Source organism: Bos taurus, chromosome 8 (assembly GCF_002263795.3).
Source record: "Bos taurus isolate L1 Dominette 01449 registration number 42190680 breed Hereford chromosome 8, ARS-UCD2.0, whole genome shotgun sequence".
In the NCBI taxonomy this organism is placed as follows: Eukaryota; Metazoa; Chordata; class Mammalia; order Artiodactyla; family Bovidae; genus Bos; species Bos taurus.
This window is the reverse complement of record NC_037335.1, coordinates 45,024,382-45,049,564: the sequence shown is the minus strand read 5'-3', so window position 1 is coordinate 45,049,564 and position 25,183 is coordinate 45,024,382. Positions and strand designations below refer to the sequence as shown.

At 39.5% G+C, this 25,183-nt stretch overlaps 1 protein-coding gene across 7 annotated transcripts in view; it reads right to left on the bottom strand.

The window, feature by feature from the left end:
• Positions 1–25,183, bottom strand: part of PIP5K1B (phosphatidylinositol-4-phosphate 5-kinase type 1 beta) — a 346,077-nt gene that overhangs the window by 104,671 nt on the left and 216,223 nt on the right. For all 7 annotated transcript variants that reach the window (XM_015472494.3, XM_015472493.3, XM_002689633.6 and 4 more), the window contains 4 exons: positions 4,640–4,851; positions 3,367–3,450; positions 3,195–3,243; positions 126–210 (listed from right to left, as the gene is read on the bottom strand). In XM_015472494.3, the coding sequence (XP_015327980.1) occupies positions 126–210; positions 3,195–3,243; positions 3,367–3,450; positions 4,640–4,851 (430 nt within the window). The remainder of the gene's footprint in view (positions 1–125; positions 211–3,194; positions 3,244–3,366; positions 3,451–4,639; positions 4,852–25,183) is intronic.

Below are 25,183 nucleotides of genomic sequence, written 5' to 3'. Positions count from 1 at the left end.
ACAATTACTGATTACTGCTTTGGGGAGATAAATAGTTCAAATGCTTTCAATAAAAATCTTACAAAGTGAAGCCAGTCATTAAGTGCTGAGGGTAAAAAAAAAAAAGAAATTCATAAAAATCTTACCTTGAATTTTCTTGAAAACTCTGGAATTCATAAACTTTAGAAATCTGTCTGCATAAAAGCTGGGTCTATGAACCGAAACAGTGTCCTGAAAAGATAAATCAGGTACCACAGGTTTACCTCTCACACAGTTTGTTTCGAGTCAGTAGAAAGCTCTATGCAACCAGCTTTCTGTTAGCCAATGTCCTTAACCAGAAGGTATGGATGTTAGGAGCCAGACATGAGTGATGCCTGTGGGCGTGTGCACAGGAGCCGAGCTGGGGCAAAAAGCACAAGGATCAATCTGAGCAAAGATTCCAGATACTCATGGCGAAACAGATAATGAAGAGGGGCAGGGCTGAGATAGCAAAGACTCTGCTTTATAAACCCAAACAGCTAATCCTTGATCCACTGTCCACCACGAGGGGCTTTTAAATTCCACTTTTTAACATATAAGGCAACCAGTGCCTCAAGTGTCATCTGGAACAAAGACATAATCACTTTCAGTCAGAACAAAACTGGGACATAAACAAGCAAAACAACCCCAATGTAAGGTTGAGATAGAGAGCAAAAAAAAAAGTTTGCTGGTTTCACTTTCCAGTAATAAGGTATGTAAACACCACGACGATTCCTAGGAGATAAGGCTGACTGACGATCCCTGTTATGTTCGATTAGCTACTAATTAGATACAGCTGAATTGAATTAAATCATTAGCTCAATTCTCTCATGCTTGGTAGGAGTCATTAGGACTGAGGGGGCATTTTATTACAAGTCCAGGAAAGAAGACAGATGAAGGAGCTAATTCCATATATTTATTCAGCAGTCACTTATTTGCTATCTGAGATAGACATTCCTAAAAATAGTAAATTTGCTTATTTAGTGTTCCATTTTGATTTGAGGTTCATGGATTCCAACAGAGAAACTTCTAAAAATTTATATTTAAATAATATCGTCTGCAGTGGGTTTGGAAGAAGAAATACACATTGGACCAGAATCCAGAGACCCGGTTCTCGTGTTAGCTCTAATTTTAAAGAGCTCTGTGATCCTGGGTAAAGACAGTATCTCAGTGCCTCAGTCTTTTCATCTGTGAAACTGGGTGTTACATGAAGCATAAGAGAATTCTGTAATCAGTGTTTTATGAAGGACACAGCATGGAGGAATCCTCTGCCAAGTGATAATGTTCTCTAGACTATCAGTGATCCTGCAGATGTGATGGAAAACTTCCCACTGGTCTGACATGCACTCCCCCCAGTGTTCTGTCAGTTTCTGCTGGAAGTGGACATGGATTCACAAGTGCAGTCATTTAGAAATACGTAAGATGTAAGATCACTGAGTCAGCCCTTGCCTTCTAAGAGAGGTTAAACTGTGGCTCTTTTTGGTATGAGGAAGCGTTGTTTAAAGGAGAGGCACAATTGTAAAAAGAAAAAAAAAAGTCTTAACTATTGCTTATAATTACATAAATATATAGTCAGCACAGAGATTTTCTTAAAAAAAAAAAAAAAAAAGGACACTGAAAAACAGAAGACATATTTTATTTCAACAAAGGTAGGGGCTCCTTAGAAGTATCTGACCAATAGAGACTAGACCATTTGGAGCAGAAGTCTCATTTGGTAACAGGGAATTGAAACTGTCAATAAACAGGAGGAGAATCAAAGTGTTTACTCTCTCTCCCTTCCATGTTCAAGGCATTATGTAGTTGGTACTTTTCTCAGCTAGAAGGAAAAAAACTAACCTTCCATCTTGGCCTTTCCTTAAAAAAGAATCTTTGATTTGAATAAGAAGCCTAAATTTGATTCTCAGAAACAAACTTGTGAACCTGTTGTTTAAAAGTGCATTTTGACAAAGGTCATTTCCTTAGCCTGTGGACACAATGCAGATCTGACATGCTGAGAGGTTATTACCAGTCTTCCTCAGAACTGAGACAGCGAAGTGTTCTTTTCCAGGAACAGAGAAGAATAGCATCCATAATTTATCTTTTTTTCCAAAGAAAAGCATCTGCTAACATCTTAAAAAAATATGTGAGCAAATCTTTGACCAATACAATCTTTGGAAGTGTCACTCTGAGTTATTAACTGAGTGAGGCTGAGGCCATAAATGTTCTGTCAAGCAGCAGGAAGTTCACATTTAACTTCTAGATAGGAAGTTGTGTGTGTGTGTGTAGACAGACTGCTCTTTGATAATTGTTTTCTTCAGTCATGCCATTTCTGGGTGCAAAAGACATTCTTGTATCAGTTAACCTTTGTTATATTTAAATCCAACACAATTTAAAAGTTTTCCCTTCCCATGTCCTTATTATGTGTTATGCATTGTGTTGAACACCAAAGGGCATTATTTAACTTAACCCTCAAGTCAGCCTATGAGGCAGGGAGTGTAGCAGTGCGCGCACTAAATTGTGTCAGACACTTTGTGACCCCATGGACTGTAGTCCACCAGTCTCCTGTGTCCGTGGAATTTTCCAGGCAAGAATACTGTACCTCCTCCAGAGGATCTTCCCAACCCCGGGACTGAACCTGCGTCTCCTGCTTGGAGGTGAATTTTTTACCACTCTGCCACCAGGGAAATATTCTGAGGTACAGGTACTATTACTAGCTTCCTGCTATAAATGGGAAACTACACTAAGAGATGAGAAGCAAGCAATGTGTCTGGGTCACATGGTTAGTAACATGGTTTAAATGCAGGATTCCAGCCTATAGCTGACCACCATCAAATTCAGGTTCAACCCCCTCTGAAGCTTAGTTTTGGGAGAACTTCAACTGTCCTACTGGTCTTTCCAGTGCCTATGAAAAGCCTTTAGCTTTTTCTCATCATCTCCTAACTGGGTCCTTTAGATTGCACATCAAAATAAGACATCATTTTGTTTTCCTGGCCTCTACCTGTTCACCCACGTGGATGGCCTCTATTTGAAGAGCCATTCACATTTATGTTGTCTTTATTCTTAGATTTGAACTGATCTGCTAAGCCTGAGATTCTGAGTTTATAAAGATATTTGTTTCCTCTCCTTTTCAAGTGACACAGCTTCCTAGACATACACTAAGGTCTCTGAGAAATCAGAAAAATAATCCAGTTTCACAAGGAGCATGATAAATCACTCACCCCATCATAAACAAGAGCTTTCCAGGAATGTTCCAACTTCTTCATTAATCTAAATATAAACATACAGAAAAATAAAAGTAAGAATGTAAAATCAACCCCATTTGGTGAATTCTCAGAACCTTTCATTGAATTATTTTGAAATAATAAAAGACTATTCCCCCCAATTTTTTACCTATATGATTGCAGAATGTCAATAATGCCCATAAATAAGAGTAGCTTTTCTCCCTTATGGCTTTTAGCTGGAATGCCTCCCATTCTGTGAACAGAGCAAAAGAAAAATCATTTTATGTGAACAGGAAGTTAAAAATCATTTCTAATAAATAGACTGTAAATGAAAATGGTTAGTCTCTAAAATCATGGACTCTCATCTTTATTTTTTTATTTTTTTTGGCTTCAGCTAAAGTCTTCCTGGGAATCAAGAAAGATGTACTTTCCAAGAAGGAGAATAATACCACAGTTGCCAGTTCTGAAGAGTTGGATGGGAAGAATTCAATTAAAAAATTATTCTGACTTTAAAACCATGAGCAAGAATTTTTAAAGTATTTCAAAATACTGCCCATCAAAAATGCAACACTTTTATATGTTTACTGTGAAATTTTTAAATAAAATATAGGTGAGCACAAAGGAAAAAAAATATATAAAAATATATAAAGAATCCATTCCAAGGATGCAAAGATAACTACTGTTAACATCTTTCCTCTGTATTTATTCATCTGCATAAGTTATTACTTATTAGATGGATTTATAGGAAGGATTAAAAACTTTAGTATGTATGAATTTCCTTCATAAAAGTAAAATATGTCTGTGGTTTAGTCACCGTTGAAGAAGCTTACAAGATAGGCAGTTATAGTCAAGGAAAATGATTTCTTTCTTTCAGTCTTTTTGCTCGGCTAGTACACACACGTGGTACAGTCAACCAATTCAACAATTTTCTTTGGTTGTAACTGTTTCTGTTAGTCAATAAGCACTTTGTACATGTAACCTAATGCTGCACATCTGGCTGAACCAAGTGATCACATCTGTCAGGATGTAGGACTAGGACAACAGAATCCTCTTACACAGATAAAAAGTTCTGAATTGCAGACATCACTTCTAGCAAGTATTTGCTTAAATGCATGCTTATTCAAATTCAAAGTATATCCCCCCTGTTTGTGAAGGATGTTTTGAATATGTAGTAAATAGGAATAAAAACATTTTTAGCCATTGTTAAATTATGGAGCCATTTGAAAAAAGAAACCATGTGGGTGAAAGCATAATGACTCAAAAAACTGCCATTCATCCAGTTATCTGTGGATGAGAGGAAATTAGGCTGGCCTGATCCATTTTAGTGCCAGGTAGGAATCTATTCCTAAAGAGACACCATGAATGGAATATGATTGCATTTAATTACCCAGTGACGTTGTCTGCCGTGATCAAGGGGTGTGTGGGCAGACGGCTGCACTTACGTGTCTGGGTTCTCTGTGATGATTCCGTCTCCCGATTTCCCTGGACCCTGGATGGATTCCATTGCTGTTGAGTAGAGAACCTTTTGCGTCCCAGGCCGCTTAGCATCAGGCACATTTTGGGAAATTTCCTCTTCTTTTTCTTTGAGGGTATGGTCCAAGATGTGGATCCCCAGCAAAAGGCTATAGTCCATGATCTTGAAGCTTTCCAGCACCTGAGTAAGAAAAAGAACCAGGAGGCCCATCAGGCCAATGGCTTATAATTCTCATCTGCCCAGGATCAGAGAGATACATAGACAAGCAGCTCCTGCTTCCCTCCCAAGGGGGTGGCTGACAGAGGAAAAATCAAAGTAAAAACATTGGAGGTTATTATTAGGTCAAATGCAGTAACCACTGTCACCATGGTTCCAATATGATATTTTTACACAAATCTAAAGTAAGTACATCTTTCTTTAGCACTCCATGAATGTTTTACTAAGCATTTATTGAACACTTCCCATGAGTCCAGGTGCTAAATGGTTCATTTTGATTCAGTCCTCACAACTCTTTAAGCCAGGTGCTATTATTGTCTCTGTTTCACAGATGAAAAAAATTGAGGCACACACAGGAAGTAATTTGCTCGGTATCATACAGCTCCTAAGTGGCACTGCTGGGATCTGAACCCAGGTGGTCAACTCCAGCACCTTAAGTACTAGAGGACAGAAACCAACAATCAATGGTCTCTAAAAACCTGTACCCTCCTGAGCATGAAGACTCAGCTGGAATGGGCTTTTACCTGAATTCCGTTCTCAAAACTTTCATCTTCCTAAAGTTCAGGGGCCCCCTTTTCAAAGCTTATCTTTCAAAGTTACCATCAGTTCCCTGTAGGAAGTCTTTTTTTAAAAGTATGGTCTCAACAAAGAACAGGACTTACTGTTTAATTATCCACTCAGCAAACAGTGGGAAAGAGAAGCAATTAAAAGTAAGCTGGATGTAGCCAGAAAAAGGAGATGGGGGAAAAAAAATGGAGACATGATCGAGACGTGGGGCGGGCAGCAACATGGCTCTTGAGTATGGGTAAGTCTGATACTCAGGACCCTTCAACTGAGGAAGAGTGTTCAGGGGGAGTTCAGGAAAATGGGATATTCTCTATTATATGATAAAGTTTTTTTCCTAATGGTTTGTTTATGATTCTCCTCTACAACAGATTTTTTTGACACCTGGCATTTCTCACACAAAGCTGCTCAGGAAATCAAAACAGCCCAGAAAGAACAGCCTGATGGCGAATAGCTACCCCTGAACCAACATGACAATGTATCTCTGTACTCTAGTTAGGAAATGCCTTCAGAGATCAGAGTCTATAGATAATTGTTTAACCAGGGATTGAATACGTATGCATTACACTGAATTCTGTTCAAGTGTATATCTCGAACTTGTACACACTTGAACTTCAAGTGTATATCTTGAATTTAAGTGTATATCTTACACTTCTCCTTCTCCCTCAGTCAACTGCTTTTGATCAGACACTTATGACATACTTAAGAATGGTCGGGGCTTCCCTGGTGGCTCAGTGGTAAAAAACCCGTCTGCCAATACAAGCGACACAGGTTTGAGCCCTGGGTTGGGAAGATCTCCTGGAGAAGGAAATGGTAACCCACTCCAGCATCTTGCGCCTGGGAAATCCCATGGACAGAGGAGCCTGGCAGGCTACATTCCATGGGGTCACAAAGAAGTGGACACGACTGAATACTAAAACAACAACAAAGAAGGGTCTTTGTTGTCTGAGGATTCAAATACTTGTGGCTGCCACTTACTGGATGCCATTTAATGGTAGGCTTTGTGAACTATTTTTTGTGGGCTTTCCTTGTGGCTCAGCTGGTAAAAAATCCACCTGCAGTGAGAGAGACCTGGGTTCAGTCCTTGGGTTGGGAAGATCCCCTGGAGAAGGGAAAGGCTATGCACTCCAATATTCTGGCCTGGAGAATTCCACGGACTGTATTGTCCATGGGGTCACAAAGAGTTGGACACGACTGAGTGACTTTCACTTTTCATTTTTGTGAACTATGACGTATATGGCCTTTGGAAAATATGGTTATTCCTAGGTCTTATGTATCTTTGTTGGCAATGAGGAAACTTTAAGTGGGTTGGAAGTATTACTTAATCCTGAGTGCTCACCATTTACCTTTCAGTAAACTGAATTGAATACTTTCAGAAGGAGGCAGGCAAGAGATAAGAGTAGAATCTTATTATTTAAGCAGTATAGGCCCTGGAACTTTCTAAGCCAGGATATCACAAACTGGCCTGACAGCAAAGTGGAACCAGTTTCCCCAACCTGAGGAAGAGGGACTCCAAGACTGGAGGAAGAAGGAAGGGCGACAGGAGAAGCTCCTTACCACTGACCCAGTGCTGCAGCCTTAGACCCACGGGCTGGTTCCCTATGGAGGCACACCCATGCCTTGCCCCTCTGGAATACAACACAGAGCTGGGGAAGATGGGCCTGCATCAGGGTTGCCAAGGACCCAGCCTCTTAAAAGAAAACACTAACAGACACTGGATGCTTTCTTCAGACAGAAACAAGCATAGATAGATCTTAGCCTTTCCAATTCCCCACCATCCTGAAAGAAAGGCTTGGGAACAGTGCCCATCCAGAGACGATGTGACCCTGCACAATGACCACCGTCTGCAGATACCAGTTTTCCTGCTCTCATGTATCAGTGCTGGCATGTCCCTTCTTAGAACGAATGTTGGAGATGGACACGCAGAACACAGTGCACAAACTCTGTGACCCTAGGTAGATTACGTCACCTCCCCAGGCTTCAGTTTCCTCCTCAGTAAAAATGGTGGCAATAACATTAGCTACTGCACAGGGTGCTTGGGAAAACTAAATACGGTAATGCAGGTAATTTAGAGAAATTCCTAACACAAAGAAAGTGCTCAGTTCATTGTTAGTTATCATCATGGTTACAACTCATTGCTCACATGTGAGGTGTCAGCTGGAAGCAGACACCCTGGGGTTATACTTCTGAAAACAGATATTCATAAAAAGCCAACGAAAATATGACTGCACTTCCAGCCTGCTTGCTAGTATCCCTTTGGTGTGTCCCAATTCCTTTAGAAGTTCTGGGTTCATGGCACCGAGGAGCACCGCGTGGATGCTCAACAGGAAAAGGTTGGCTGACACAGCAATTCTGGCCAATGGGTTATAAAATAATGGCCTCGCAATCTGCCTGAGGGAACAGTCCTGTGTTCAGTGGGTGAAAATCACAGCCTTGTGCTCTGTACAGCCCCAAGTGTCCACTGGTAACCCCAAAGCAGTGACCTGGCTTCAAGAGCAAATTCTAGTCAGTCTCCAAGACAATGTACACATTTCACAGGCCTCCAGAGTGAAAACTGAAAGGCACTCCTGGACACCGTCATATTTGTTTCATTTTTCTCTGCAAAGTACCCAAGTATTAATTCTGCTTATAAATAAGCTTTCTTTATATAATAATCTTTCTTAAAGTTTCTTACAGTAATCGTCTAATGCACTATTCAAACAATGGCTTTATCTGTACCTGTAGTCTCCTTTCTTGCTCAAGGACAGGCCACAGAGAACATACGTATTTTTTAAGTGATGTGAAGTCAGGCTGGACAAAGCAAGAAGCAATTTCAATGCTTTATGTGGTCAAATATCAGGCTGGGTTTATTAAAAAAACATACAAGCCAAAACTTAGAGAGAATTAACTAAGAAAAAGCTATAAATAAGTTTGAGACAGAGATTAGATTTCTCTATACTTTTTAATTGGATTGCCAACATATCTGAAGGGTCTAGATTGTCCTCAAGAGGCCAGGTTTCTACTTTCCAAGTGAAAGTCTTAAAAAAAAAAAAAAAAAAGAGATAAGTTATCTTCCTATTGTGTAGAAATCTGAGCATGATAGTTGGATTTGGGCTTAGGCAAAGTCACCATCCATAACAAATGTTAAGAAAGAAAAAGATAAATATATAGACGTATATTTTAAATGAAATTCCCAAACTTGTGCAATGAAAAATTCTGGGAACAGATTTTAGTCATGTGCACAGCAGATGTGCATCAATTAGGAACAAAATAGTTGTTATTCATATCTTCCCGGATCGTTAATGAAAGGAATCAATAAATCTGCCAGAACCTTAACGTGTGAGTGTTAAGAGGGTGCAACATCCTGCAACACGACAGACACCAGTCTAGTATGCCACTCAGGTGCACGCTTTTTTCCCAGACTGTCGGCCTGACCTCACTGTTGCTGGTGGATCCTGTACCCGTGCATTTGCTTTGCAAAACAGCTGCAAGGCAAACACAGGTGCTTTCCCATCCAGCTGGGCCAGACCTTACTCTCTCACCTGTGAAAAAGAGAAAGCAGGAAGGATTCACAGACATATGCAAAACTGAAAGTAAGTTGAAATACCACAGTGTTTTTTTATCCTTAGAGCCAGATTATTTTTTCTCTTCTTTCTCAAGGACTATTTTAAGTCAGTAATAATACTGGAATGTGGTTTAAAAAAAAAAAAAAAAAAGCCAACGTCAAAGCAGCTGCTACATTATCCTGAAGACGTGCTCAAAACTACTTCTTCCAAGATAAAGCATATCCTCTAGGCTTTCATGGCTGGCACTGCATCAGGGGGGCTCTCATTCACATACAATCTCTGTAGACTTGGTGACCTAACATGGGAGATGCCACAGCTTAGAACAGCAGGCAACGCTATGCTCCTTTCACAGACAAAGGTCAGAAAGATGGGTGTTCTTTTTCCTTTTCCATCCTCTGTGCCATAGCCCTTAGCCCGCTGCACACTGCTTTCTGCTCCTCAACTAGATGGAGCCAGCATGACTGCATGGTGAGAAGACTCCATGCCTGAAAGCCAGGTGGCCTGGTTTGACTCATGGCTCCCCCATTGGGTTGTCTTTGAGCAGAGTATATAACCTCTCTGGGCCTGGTATCCTCATTCATAAAATAGAAATAATAGGGACACCTACCTCACAGAGTTAGTGTGAAGATTAGTTCATCCACGTGAAGTCTTAGGACAGTCATGACATAGAAAAAGCATCCAGTATGTGCTAGTTCTTCTTATTGCCCTTGCTCTCCACCACCTGTAGAATAAACCACCCCCACTGGAATCTCTACTCATCCTTAGCTATAAGGCCCACCTTCTCTTGGTTCTTTGCCTTCCTATTTGTTTTTCCCAGTACTTTCCTCTATGCTCTAGGAATATTCACCAGAGTTCTCTCTTCAACTCCTTTTTTTCTACTTTTCTATAGTGACATTCATTTAGTACTCTGGAAAAAAATAAGTTGAGTGTCTAGTCTGTGCCAGGCCCCACGGAAGTTGCCAGATCTTCAGGGGTAAATAAAACAGACAACTACACCATCCTCAAAATTACGCAAGCTTTGCATCACAGGTTGAAGCAAGGCCTGCCCCACAAAATGGTGACCTACTTTTAACTATGGGAAAGCAGCAACAGAGCAGGTAAGAAATGATAGCACTTGAATGACACAGCAGCAGGGGAGCTCAAGGGAGACATGGATAGATTTAAGAATATTTTAGGGGTTGATTCCAACTATCATTGGTCCACAGACAACTCCTAAGATGTTATCTTTAATCTGAACTAAGTTCCAGTCCCGTATATTTCCCATAGCCTTCTGCTGGACATTTCTGTACACTGTCCTGCTGCAACCCCAAACTTTTTTTTTTTTAATTTAATTTTTAATTGGAGGATAATCACTTCACAATATTGTGATGGTTTCTGCCACACATCAACATGAGTCAGCCATAGGTAGACATGTGTCCCCTCCTTCTTGAACCCTCCTCCGGCCTCCCTCCCCATCTCATCCCTCACCGGCTCCGTGCAACCTCCAACTCTTCTTTCTCACTTTTTCTCTGAAATCATCCTAATGTGGATTTTGGACTCCACGACTCCTTTTCCTTTCATTACGTTTCCCAATCCTGCAGCTTCTATAATCAAAATCATCCTCCTTGCTAATACTTTGATTTCAACTTCCCTTTCTTCTTCTGATTCATTCTTGACCCCTTCACTTGACCAGGTCACCTCACATCCCTCCTCAAAGCCTGCGGTCTCTCACCATTGCTCAGGTGACACTGAGATCCTTGCTACTGTGGCCCCAGCCAACATCTGCTATTTACCATCTGTCTAGAGACACCTCCCAGGCTAGTCAAACTGAAATCCCATAATTACCCCTAAATACGCTCAGGCCGTTTCTTCTTAAAGGTCCTCATTTCAAACCTTACTGGTTTTTCAAAGCCTATCTCAATTCTTGCCTCCATAAAGACTAGACTCATGATCTACACAAAATATCAGGAACACATCTCCCCTCTGAAAACTCAAGCACATTATTAGTACCTGTCTATGGAATAAAATACAACTATCCGTTTATCTATGCTTTTCCTATCATACATATAAGGCTGCTCCATTCACCAAAGACTTGTTTTACTTTGTGCTCCCTGCTTGCACTCTGATCAGAGCAGAAATATGCATTTTTACACTGCTTTCCATATGAAAAAGTAAGGGAAAAACAAAATATTCAGCAGCAAAGAATGTATAGCAATACATCTTACATTAATATCTCCAATATAAGAACTTGGATATTGCGCTTCACAATTACAATGCTTGTGAAAAATCTTCAGCACTGAAAGCATTTACTGTGATTCTGTGCTCTATGTTGTCAGAAAAAAATAAATAAAATAGCCTACAGTATTCTCAAACCTTCCCACACCAAAAGTATTTATATCCACTTTGTCAAGGACAAAAATCAAGCTGTTATTTAGAGACTCTTAATTTACTGTTTTGTAGGCACACAACTAAATGGCAGATAAAAGGCAAGCTTGTTTTCTATAAACTAGGCTGAGCTTGGAATCTAGTAAGAGTATCACATTTCTTTTAAGGAAGCGTTTGCAAAAAGGGCATGTCACAGGCTGGGTCAACTTCAAAGACCCATTAAGCATCCAGGAGTGCTTGGTGCTGAGTTTAGGTTGGAGGCTCTGTTCTGAAACACACTTCAGGGCTTCCTTAGCTTTCCTGTCCTCTATTTCTCTGCTCTTCCAATCTGTAAGATATGTGAAGTTAAGTTGGCACAAGACTGAGAAAGGATGATAATCAGGTAAGTCCAAAAGACTGCTGAAAAATGGCTCCATTTTAAAAATGGTACCTGGGCTTCCCTGCAGTTCAGTGGTTAGGAATCTGCCTTGCAATGCAGGGACACCGGTTTGATCCCTCATCCAGGACGATCCCACATGCCACAGAGCAACTAAGTCAGCAAGCCACAACTACTGAGCCTGCACTGCAACAACCGAAGCCCGTGAGCTTAGAGCCTGTGCTCCACAACAAGAGAAACCACCGCACAGAGAAGCCTGCGCACGGCAACAACGAGTATGCTCCTCTCGCCGCAGCTAGAGAAAGTCTGTGTGCAGCAGAGAAGACCCACCACAGCCAAAAAATAAATAAATCTTTTAAAAAATGGTTCCAGCACCAGGAGATATTCACAGGGGCAATAGAACAGAATTCATCTGTAAACCATGCCTTATGCAAAGTGGAGAAGGATGATGATTCTAGGAGGAAAAAGATGCTTTTTAATCAGATTTAAGGCAAGCAGAGTTTCTAATAATTTTCCACGTTAGGGGGGCTCTTATAGAAATTAATCAAGTCATTAAAAATTGTATTGAGCACCTATTATGTGCCTGACAGCAACTGTAGCCATGAAATGAAGAGACACTTGCTCCTTGAAAGAAAAGCTATGACAAACCTAGACACCATATTAAAAAGCAGAGACATTACTTTGCTGACAAAGGTCCGTATAGTCAAAGCTATGGTTTTTCCCGGAGAAGGCAATGGCACCCCACTCCAGTACTCTTGCCTGGAAAATCCCATGGACGGAGGAGCCTGGGAGGCTGCAGTCCATGGGGTCGCAAAGAGTCGGACACGACTGAGTGACTTCACTTTCCCTTTTCACTTTTCTGCATTGGAGAAGGAAATGGCAACCCACTCCAGTGTTCTCGCCTGGAGAATCCCAGGGACGGGGGAGCCTGGTGGGCTGCTGTCTATGGGGTCGCACAGAGTTGGACACGACTGAAGCGACTTAGCAGCAGCAGCAGCAGCATGGTTTTTCCCAGTAGTCATGTATGGATGTGAGAGATGGACTATAAAGAAGGCTGAGCACTGAAGAATTGATGCTTTTGAACTGTGGTGTTGGAGAAGACTCTTGAGAGTCCCTTGGACTGCAAGGAGATCCAACCAGTCAAAGGAAATTAACCCTGAATATTCACTGGAAAGACTGATGCTGAAGTTGAAGCTCCAATACTTTGGCCACTTGATGCAAAGAGCCAACTCCCTGGAAAAGACCCTGATGCTTGGAAATTTTGAAGACAGGAGGAGAAGGGGACAACAGAGGATGAGATGGCTGGATGGCATCACTGACTCAATGGACATGAGTTTGAGCAAACTCAGGGAGATAGTGAAGGACAGGATGCCTGGTGTGCTGCAGTCCATGGGGTCGCAAAGAGTCAGCCATGACTCAGCAACTGAACAACAACAGCTATGTGCTTGGTACTCTCTTGTTTAAAAATCCTTTGAGCAGTCTAGCTAATGTGTGATAAAATAAGAACACCACCATTTTACAACACCTAATGAGTCTGAGTGGACTCCAGGAGTTGGTGATGGACAGGGAGGCCTGGTGTGATGCAATTCATGGGGCTGCAAAGAGTCAGACATGACTGAGCGACTGAACTGAACTGAATGAATTAAAGCATCTAGTTAGTGGTCAAACATCTAGATCCAACAACCAATCTATAGGAAATGAAAGGGGAAAGAGGTGTATACTGAAAGAAATTATGAGAAACATAACCAGGAGAATCTGGACAATGGAATATACAAACCAATTTCTTCAACAAGTATCAATGAAATAATAAATGACCAGGGTAAAGGGGAGTGGTTAACCAGTAGACCCTATTTAAACCTTGATCCAAACTATAAAAAAACGGTTTTTCCCCCCTGATACAACTAGAAATTTGAACACTGACTAGTAAGAATTATTAATTTTCTACAGATATGATGAAGAGGTTGTAGTTACTTTTTAAAAACGGAGTCTTTAGTAACTAGGGATTATTTGAGCAAAATGATTGGCAAAAACATTTATGTTAATTCAGTAAGACAAAACAGTATCCTGAAGATTTTATGCAAGTAGACATTCCTGGACGCACTGGCTTAGGGTAAAATGGATGCAAGGCTATGCCACTCCTCCCCAAGTAGACTCCTTGGAATACAGCCCCAGAATTACTTGCATGTGCAAGTTCAGTTAAAGCCGAAAGCTGTCTTTTAAATTTAATTTAATTTCCTCAATACAGCTCAGAGTGTTCTTTGCTAATATGATAAAGAGAAAAAAACAGGCTGTGACAAGCCAAGCAGTTTTGACTGGTAGAGCAGACTGAAATAAATATTCAGTCTCTAATTTAGTGATGGCAATAATGTGGTTTTTCACTGTGTCTAATGTGGTGACTTAGAATATCAAGCTGTGCTTGATAAACATGTAAAAAGGTCTTTTTTGCTCACTTAAAAAGCTTAAAGAAATAGAAGCATACCTTATAGCACTAGAAAATCAATTATTTTAAAAACTGTCAAGTACTTCCCATTCTATCTTCTAGTTGCCATCACTAGAAGTGACTTGCTTCACTGTGGCTTAAGTGATGGGACAGTTGAGAAACTGGGCTGATAAGCTGTCCAGTGAGACTCAGAGGCCACTCATGGCCCAAGTTTCCATGCCCACTTCAATGTACGAGGTGCGATTCCTGACACCTTCTCACCACCTACTACGGTCCACTCCTTGCGGTGAACTGTCTCTGAGTAAAGAGGAAAAAAGTCTTCCTCTCTCTCCTCTTCACTTTAATAAACAAAGAGAGCAAAGAAGAATGGGAGAATCTGTCCACAATAAATAAAACCTCAATTGTGTGGCCTTAAGGTTTGAGGCAAGGGCCATACCCTATTCACTTTTCTCTCTCCCACAGACTTAGCACAGAGCCATATGCAGAGCAAGAATTAGAAACTATTTGTTGAATGACATGTAGTTAATTTAGCAGGAAGGTAAGGAAGGATTTGTCAACTGAGATTCCAGTGATGGTTTGAAGCCAGAGAAATCAAGCCAAGCCATGCTCTGAGATCATTCAAGGTTCCACAGGACAGGCAGAATCTCAGGTGTGGGAAAGTCTCCATTTGTACTGAAAAGCTTACAATTTATGAAGAACAATAAGTACCTACCCATAGGGTAAGTTTTAAGAAGTGACAGGAAACCCAGATTGCGGGAGGCATCACTAGAAATGAATTCTTCGGGGTCTTGAGGCATTTTAATTAAGAAACAATTATATATGTACACGGTCAAAATTAAGGAAAGTACAAGATGGCAGCTCAGTGCTACGTCCCACAGAGCATGAGGGTGAGGGTTTGAGGTGAAAATAGAATATAAAGTGCAATATTCTGCAATATGCTCTGGTGCAATATTCTAGTCTCCTTGTCAAGATGTGATCCACACCCTACATGTTTGATGACGTTTACCTAACAAAATGGACTGATAAAAGGTTAGTCTATACCAGTCCTGAGAGGGAGTTCAATTTTGAGTAAGATTATTATTTAAATTCAGACACGAATGTTTAAATTTGGAGAGACAAATAATAATTGGCAAGTACAAGACTGTGGATTTTAGTGAGCAAGAGTAGTCATGAAAAGTCCAGTGGTCCCTGGTTTTCCAGTGGTTAAGACTCTATGCTCCCAATGCAAGGGGACTGGGTTCAACCCCTGGTCAGGGAACTAGATCCCATATGCCACAACTAAGAGTTTGCATGCCACAGCTAAAGATCCCACATGCGACAATAAGCACTGATGATCCCAGGTGTCACAGCTAAGACCTGGCACAGCCAAAGAAATAATAAAAATGAAAAAAGAAAAAAAAAATAGAGTAGTCATGGAAAAATTAAGTGAGTCTAATTTTCCTATGCATCTGAGTGCAGAGAAAGTAAATTTGTAATCCCAAACCACTGCTTTCTCTGCTCCTGGAGAATGAAGTGGTTGACATATTTTCTCTAATTGCTAATAATCTAGAAAAAGTTATATAGCTCTTTCATAAACAGAAATATCAGAGGCTTGTGAGTCTCCACCTACAGAGAACGTCCGTACCATCTGAAGCCAGATTATCGGGTGAAAATATAGCAAACAATGAGATGGCATCTAGAATGGTTTGTTTTGGGAACAGCTGGGGTTGACTGGACACAAGCGAAGTTTAAAAATGAGGTCTTCATGTGGAGAAATGAAGAGAGGACGTTAACAAGATCAGACTGCGGCCAGGCTCACTTTCAGGGTGGATGAGGACACTTTAAATAAAGATTAGGTTTTAACCTCCCTGCAGCCCTACTACCTAAGGACAACTGATACATCCAGTGGACTACGCATTCTTTTTAAAATACTTTTTCCCCAAGTGTTTGTGTACACAAATGCACAGATGCATCTTTTATAAAAAGTTGAAATTTAATAAATTCATTAAAAACAGATTGTCCTTGGCCATTTCACTCTTAAGAGGGGAGGAAGAAATTCTCCCGTGGAGATTTTCTACCTCACAATGTAGAGGGTAGAATTTTGAGGAACAAAAATGAGGAGAGAAGTGTTACACTTGCTGGGTTGAAATACTCAAAAAATGTCTTCGAAGGAGGAACACTGATGACATCAAAGGGACAGTCACTTGCAGGAGAGGGGAGGCATATAAAATGTGCTGGCGATGGGGACAGGAACGAAGAGCCGTGCACACGAGCCAAAGCCTCTCAGAGGCCAGTAAGTGCTGATCTTTGGGGAAAGAACTAGAACCAAAGTGTGGCCCGAGAAGTACCCTGCCTTTCCCAAGACAGTCAAGGAAGCCCTATTTTTCCAGAATATGAGTATTTGAGTAAATGTACACTGAATACTGAATGAATAAAATAAAGCCCTATAAAAATCAAACTGATTTCACTCTTTAAAAGCATTTCCCCAGGGCATATTTCTGAACCAGTTTTTAAACTTTGTAACATTTTCCCAGGCCCTGAAAACTCTCAAATACTTCCTAAGTCTCTGGAACTCAGTCTCTTACCAGATTCCAGAAATTTCTCCTAAACTATGGAAGGTCAACTCCATTTTGTTAGTTGCTGGGGTTTGCCACCCCTCTGTCTCCCTGGGCTGGAGTATTTACAACTCTAACTTACATGGTCATCTGTGTGACAGATTTACCCAGGCATCCACAACAGATCCACCCTGGCCAACTTCATAGCCTTTCCAGACACATCTTCAAAGCCAGGGATATTACCATCATGCCCCAACTCTTCCATGGCCACTTCCTCTTCCTGCTCTCTGTGCTCTGGTTTCCCAGGATTTCCCCAGTGGAGGAGGATATGGTTGTGGGGACATTTCCTTCCCTTTGCTCCCTGCCCTCAGATTCTCTGTGAGTCCTCCCACTTGGGGCCTCCACTGACCTCACCTCTAGACCTAGGGTCATCAACAAAATCAAAGACAGGTAGGTTCTTTTCTCACAAAAGCAGGAAACCCTCACATACTATATGTATTTCATAAAGCCCAAAGACTTTAGTTACCTTGAATGGGCATTACTGTTATTTATATTTATTTACATGTGACAATTTACTTATAATGCAAGTTAGGTAGATACAGCACCACCACTGCCACACCTCAGGATACAGGTGAGCTCTAATCCTTAGGTCATATTTCTTTTAGGAAGAAAAAGTAAAGGAGTTTTAAAGGGGTTGAGGAAGATATTTTCAGTGTCCCATTTCTATTCTTTACTGTAGACATTCTTATAATGTTCCACTTGGTTTGAAGTGAGGGTTAAAAAAAAACCTACTGGCTCAATAATCCTTCCAATTCTGGAGTTAATGAGGATTCTTAAAAGCTGCTACACAGGATTCAACGACACACTTTGTGTCCCTGATCTCCCTCTCTGCCAGACTGGAAAAACAATCAACTCCACTGTAAACCATCACATTTCTCAGAAAGAAGTTTTGCTTTTAAGTTAATAGGATTTCACATGCACACATGTTGGTAACAGTTGGCAAGTGTCAATGGGCTTGATTATGTTTTTCATTAAACTTTCAAAATTAAATGTTTGGATTACTAATGTTACTTTGTGGTTCTCAGTCACTTGGCACTATGTTCCTCTTTGCCTCCTTCCTTCAAGTAGGTTGTGAGACACTTCATTAATTCACTGCACCGTCCAAACCAAGTTCTCTGTTTTGATGGAGTCCTTTCTTACCTCCTACATCAAGTCCTCACCAGCTCTGTGTTAGAGCTAGAAAATCCGTTACCAGGCACTTCCAACCCATCCTGTCTGCATCCAAGTTATCAATTAAACACTTTCATTTCCACAGACTTTCCTCCATTACTCCTACTACAGAGAATGTACAGATGAAAGAACCTGGATTTTGGAACCAAAGAGTCCTGGCTCCAGCAATCTAAGCTCTGCAGGCTTGGGGAAGCTGAACCTCTCCAGAGTCCCCACTTCATCTGTCAAAACAGAATCATGGCACTCACTCTGAAGGGCTGTTGTGAGGATTAATAAGACAATCTATCTGTGATGTCAAGCACTGCCTGGCTCAGAGCAAGTCCATAATAAATGTTAATGGAAACAATCTAGAGATGAACTGGGCCTTGGAAGTGTGTCCTTACTGTCCACAAAATCATGCACTGGGTATTAAGCTACTTTGGTATCTACCTACAGGTTATTTCTAAGACAGAACTCTCCCTCTACCCAAAACTGGAATAGCTCGTTTTGAAATACTGAGAATTACTTGTCTGGCTCAAACTGAGGTATCTCTTGCTGAGTAGAAAGTCAGGTATGAACAGCAACATAGACGAGTATTTTGATTTTTGAAGCTACCCTGAAATTCTCTAGTATTGACCATCTTGCCCCGTGTGTTACTGCAATTGGAGCCCCTTTCTATCACACACCTGCATGAAAGCTGAAATGCAGCCAGTGCCACAGCTGGACAAAAAGTGTGTTCATCGCTCAGTCATATCCGACTCTTTGTGACCCTGTGGGCTATAGCTTACCATGCTCCTCTGTCCAAGGGATTCTCCAGGCAAGAATACTGGAGTGGGTTGCCATTTCCTTCACCGGCAGATCTTCCTGACTCAGGGATCAAACCTGGTCTCTGGCCTTACAGGGAGAGACATGCATATTCTTTACCATTTGAGTCACCTGGAAAGGCCATCCATTCCAGTATTCTCACCTTAGAAATCCCAAGGACAGTGGAGCCTGGAGGACCACAGACCATGGAGTCGTGAAAGAGTCAGACACAACTTAGTGACTAAACAACAACAACAGACACTAGACACATGAGCAATATAAATGGACTTCAATTATTTTCCAATCCACAACACTGATATAATGATTAACTCTAGGTCTATTTCATATCAGACCATTGGTACACTATTATCAAAGCTTGCTCTTATTATATTTATCAATTAGGCAAGAGTTATCATTTCAAAAATGTTGTTTCCTCTTGTGCTGTGCTTAGTCACTCAATCGTGTCTGACTCTTTGTGACCCATGAACATCAAAAGACTAACACAAAAAAAACAAAAAAGAATCCACCTTCCAACATAGGGGATGTTCAATCCCTGGTCGGGGAACTAAAGTCCCACATGCCACGGAGCAACTAAGCCTGTGTGCCACAACAGAGATCCCAAATGCCGCAACTGAGCCCTGACGCAGCCAAATAAGTGATAATAATTTTTTTTAACTACAAAAAAAGTTCTCCTACTGAATAGGCTAGCAAAGAAATAAACTATAGAAAGTGGTAAAAAAAAAAAAAAAAAAAGGACTAACACTAAGACAACTGCTATTCTGCTAAGTGTTTTGAAGGGTAGGAAAGTGAAATCACACAATTCCTATTCTCCTAGAGAGCAGATTTTAGTAGGCAAACAAACCATGTACCCACGTAATCACAATATAATGTAGAAATACCAAAGGCTATAGAACAGAGTTAGATCAAGTGCTATGAGCATTAAAGTCACAGCATATTATTAGTGCTAAAGTCCTATACTTTGGGCCTCTCCTCAGAAATCCCTAGCAATTACATTAAGGCCCGGAGATGTATGATTAGCTTTTAGACTTAATGGTAAGTTCTGTTTCATTTTTACCCCTCTTTCCTATATCCCCAAACTACTTCTTTATTGGATTTATCTTTTGCTTTGCTGAAGTATATACTTAAGTAATTTTTTAACAACAGACTTAAATAAACACCTATAAGAATGGCTAAAATAAAATATAGTGATAACAGCAAATGTTGGTGGGGATGAAAAGAAACTAGATCACTCATACACTGCTGGTGGGAATGCAAAATTGTACAGCTGCTCTGAAAAAGTTTAGCAATTTCTTCCCAAGTAAACACATGCTTACCATACAACAAAGAAGCTGCACTTGGGCATTTACAGCAGAGAAATGAAAGCTTGTGCTTATGCAGAAACCTTCATGCAAATATTCATAGCAGCTTTATTTGTAACAGTCAAAAACTAAAGAAAGCTACATGTTATTCAGCAAGTGGTATATCCATACCATGAAACTCAGCAATAAAAAAAGGGCAAACCACCAATATACAAAATAACTTGAATGGATCACAAGGGTATCATGCTGAGTAAAAAAACGTTCCTCAGAGGTTACACCTGTATGAGTCTTGAAATGATGAAACTGAAGGGACGGAAAACACTGATGGCTGCAAGAGACTGGGGAGGGGCAGGATGAGGAAGCTGTGTGTGGCTACATATAAAACAGGGGCAGGAAGGATTTGTGTCAAGAATTGTCACTTGTTGCCTGTCAAGATACTTGACCATGTTGGTTTCAGAAATACATATATGCATCACACTGCATAAACTATATACATACATACCCATGCACACATACAAATGAGTGCACATAAAACTGGTGAAATCTGAAAAAGATCCCTGCATTGTACCCATGTCTATTTCCTAGTTGCAATATTGTACAAAAGTGCTATGAGATGTTACCATTGGGAAAGCTAGGTAAAGTGTATATACTTAAAGATCATATAAAGATCTCATATGAGATCTTTCTGTACTTTTTCTTCCAACCGCATGCAAATCTACAATTATTAAAAAAATTTTTTCTTTTAATAAAAGATTTATAGGTAGGAAGCTTTTAAAAGTCCTTGCATAAACAGAATCCAACAATATATTAAAAAGATCATACATCATGACCAAGTGGGCTTTATCCCAGGGATGCAAGGATTCTTCAATATTCGCAAATCAATCAATGTAAAACACATTAACAAATTAAAAAATAAAAGCTATATGATTATCTCAATAGATGCAGAGAAAGCCTTTGACAAAATTCAACACCTGTTTATGATAAAAACCCTCCAGAAAGCAGGAACAGAAGGAACATACCTCAACATAATAAAAGCTGTATATGACAAACCCTTAGAAAACATTATCCTCAATGGTGAAAAATTGAAAGCATTTCCCCTAAAGTCAGGAACAAGACAAGGGTGCCCACTCTCACCAATACTATTCAACATAGTTTTGGAAGTTTTGGCTACAGCAATCAGAGCAGAAAAAGAAATAAAAGGAATCCAAATTGGAAAAGAAGAAATAAAACTCTCACTGTTTGCAGATGACATGATCCTCTACATAGAAAACCCTAAAGACTCCACCAGAAAATTACTAGAGCTAATCAATTAATATAGTAAAGTTTCAGGATATAAAATTAACACACAGAAATCCCTTGCATTCCTATATAGTAACAATGAGAAAACAGAAAGAGAAATTAAGGAAACAGTTCCATTCACCACTGCAATGAAAAGAATAAAATACTTAGGAATATATCTACCTAAAGAAACAAAAGACCTGAATATATAAAACTATAAAACACTGGTGAAAGAAATCAAAGAGGACACAAATAGATGGAGAAATATATCATGTTCATGGATTGGAAGAATCAATATAGTGAAAATTAGTATACTACCCAAAGCAATCTACAGATTCAATGCAACCCCTATCAGGCTACCAAGAGTATTTTTTGGAGAACTAAAACAAATAATTTTACCATTTGTATGGAAATACAAAAGACCTCGAATAGCCAAAGCAATATTGAGAAAGAAGAATGGAACTGGAGGAACCAACCTGCCTGACTTCAGTCTCTACTACAAGGCCACAGTCATCAAGACAGTATAGTACTGGCACAAAGACAGTAATATAGATCAATGGAACAAAATAGAAAGCCCAGAGATAAATCCACGCACCTATGGATACCTTATCTTTGACAAAGGAGGCAAGAATATACAATGGAGAAAAGACAATCTCTTTAACAAATGGTGCTGGGAAAATTGGTCAACCACTTGTAAAAGAATGAAACTAGAACACTTTCTAACACCATACACAAAAATAAACTCAAAATGGATTCAAGATCTAAATGTAAGACCAGAAACTATTAAACTCCTAGAGGAAAACATAGGCAAAACACTCTCCGACATAAATCACAGCAGGATCCTCTATGACCCACCTTCCAGAATATTGGAAATAAAAGCAAAAATAAACAAATGGGACCTAATTAAAATGAAAAGCTTCTTCACAACAAAGGAAATTATAAGCAAGGTGAAAAGACAGCCTTCAGAATGGGAGAAAATAATAGCAAACGAAGCAACGGACAAAGAATTAATCTCAAAGATATATAAGCAACTCCTGCAGCTCAATTTCAGAAAAATAAAAGACCCAGTCAAAAAGTGGGCCAAAGAACTAAACAGACATTTCTCCAAAGAAGACATACAGATGGCTAACAAACACATGAAAAGACACTCAACATCACTCATTATCAGAGAAATGCAAATCAAAACCACAATGAGGTACCATTTCACGTCAGTCAGAATAGCTGCTATCCAAAAGTCTACAACCAATAAATACCAGAGAGGGTGTGGAGAAAAGGGAACCCTCTTACACTGTTGGTGGGAATGCAAACTAGTACAGCCATGATGGAGAACAGTGTGGAGATTCCTTAAAAACCTGGAAATAGAACTGCCATATGACCCAGCAATCCCACTGCTGGACACACAAACCGAGGAAACCAGAATTGAAAGAGACACGTGTACCCCAATGTTCATCGCAGCACTGTTTATAATTGCCAGGACATGGAAGCAACCTAGATGTCCATCGGCAGATGAATGGATAAGAAAGCTGTGGTACATATACACAATGGAGTATTACTCAGCCATTAAAAAGAATACATTTGAATCAGTTCTAATGAGGTGGATAAAACTGGAGTCTATTATACAGAGTGAAGTAAGCCAGAAAGAAAAACACCAATACAGTATACTAACGCATACATATGGAATTTAGAAAGATGGTAACGATAACCCTGTATGATGCTAAGTCACTTCAGTCGTGTCCGACTCTGTGCGACCCCATAGATGGCAGCCCACCAGGCTCCCCGTCCCTGGGATTCTCCAGGCAAGAACACTGGAGTGGGTTGCCATTTCCTTCTCCAATGTATGCGAGACAGCAAAAGAAACATAGATGTATTGAATAGTCTTTTGGACTCTGCCAGAGAGGGCAAGGGTGGGATGCTATGGGAGAATGGCATTGAAACATGTAAATTATCATATGTGAAACGAATTGCCAGTCCAGGTTCGATGCATGATACAGGGTGCTCGGGGCTGGTGCACTGGGATGACCCAGAGGGATGGGATGGACAGGGAGGTGGGAGGGGGGTTCAGCATGGGGAACACATGTACACCCATGGTGGATTCAAGTCAATGTATTGCAAAACCAATACAATATTGTAAAGTAAAATAAATTAATTAATTAAAAAATAAAATAAAATGGGGAAAAAAAGTCCTTGCATATATGACAATGTCTTTTTTGCAGTTTCACAGGGAAATCTGGCCTGGATAGTACAGAGTTCTATGTCCAAGATCATTTTCTCTTAGACCAGAGCACAGAAGGCATTGCTTCACTGTTTCTCAGAAACTTAATGATTTTTTTTTCTAGCTGAAACAATCTCTGAGTCCATAATTTGGTTTTATTTACTTATTTTTTCAACAACTTTATCTTTTTTTTATGTAGGTATTACAATGTTATCAATATAGCTAATAAGAGATAGCAAGACTCATAATTTAAAACAATGGAGCAAATAAATATATCATGAGATTATAGTGTTTTTAAGACCTAATTTGCCAAACAGTGCATTCATCTATATCTTTTCAGGGAAGTAATCTTTCATCTCTGGAACAGAGATATGGAGTCAATGATATCTCTTCCCATGTTTTAGCTGAGGTCTAAAAACAAAATTCAATTCCTTACTGATAAAGAAAATAGCCTAAATGTTAAGTGTTGTCATCAGTAAAAGATATACATCTTTTTTCTATTAGGTCAGAGGCATTTTTTCCTCCTTAAAGATAACTGGAAGGCAACCAATATATAAATATAAAAGAAAAGAATCTGTCTAAACTAAATGCAAAAAACATAATTGCTAAACAAAATTATAGCTATGTGGTGAGCACTAACATTATGCTAAATTAAGTATTATAGAAAATAACCTACATTGTAACCCATACAAACATGTCCAGAGCTGAGAAGAATCTAATCTACAAATTTAGAACTTGCCATACACAGAAAGAAATCCCAGTTTGCAAAATAAAAAGTCTCAGTATTAAGACTAGTTTCATGAATATTTCATTAATATTAATATTTATGGTGACAGATGTTTGTATAAAAAAAGAAAATTGGTTCCACACTAAATAAAAATTAATAAGTTTGCTGCTAAACAAAAAAATAATAAATGCAAAATAAGTCATTTAGGTTATTAATTATCAAGACTGTCTGATATGACTCCCACATGAAGGAATAAACTATTTGAATTGCAAACATGAATTCTCACTAATATACTTTGTATCAATGTCACATCCCCAGAGTTATCAATAAATACCATAGGATGTAGTAATGTATCAAACTAATTAAATGATTGAGACTTTTTAGATTTTTCACATGTAAGTTATGTCAGAGAAGAATTATAGTAAATTTAAAAAATGAATACCAAATAGTTCCTAATTGTTCTTTCCAAATTAATACATAAATTTCAAGTCATTTTAAATTTCATCATATGTATTGAATGTACACAATAAGCCAGGTACACAGTTGTAGAGAGGTATAAGCAATGAGCTTTAGGCTTTGAGACATTTAGTCTGGCTAAGGAGACAGGACATGTACCTAAAGGAAACAAGAATCAGCATCAAATAAATTCAAATGACTATAATACTGTTTCTATGGGAAAATAATTGAAAGATAAAAATACTTTTGTTGCACAAATGACTTTGAACATGGGGACAATCAGTTCAGCTTTTTAAAAAAACCCAAGTGATTCAAAAGGGAACTCATCTGTTTTATTATATATAAATTCTTTATATATATATATAAATATATAAATTCTTATATATATATAAAAATATATATAATTCTCAGGGCTGTATCTGGCAGGCATGGCAGTGAAACTGGATGCCTCTTCCAAAAGAGACAGAA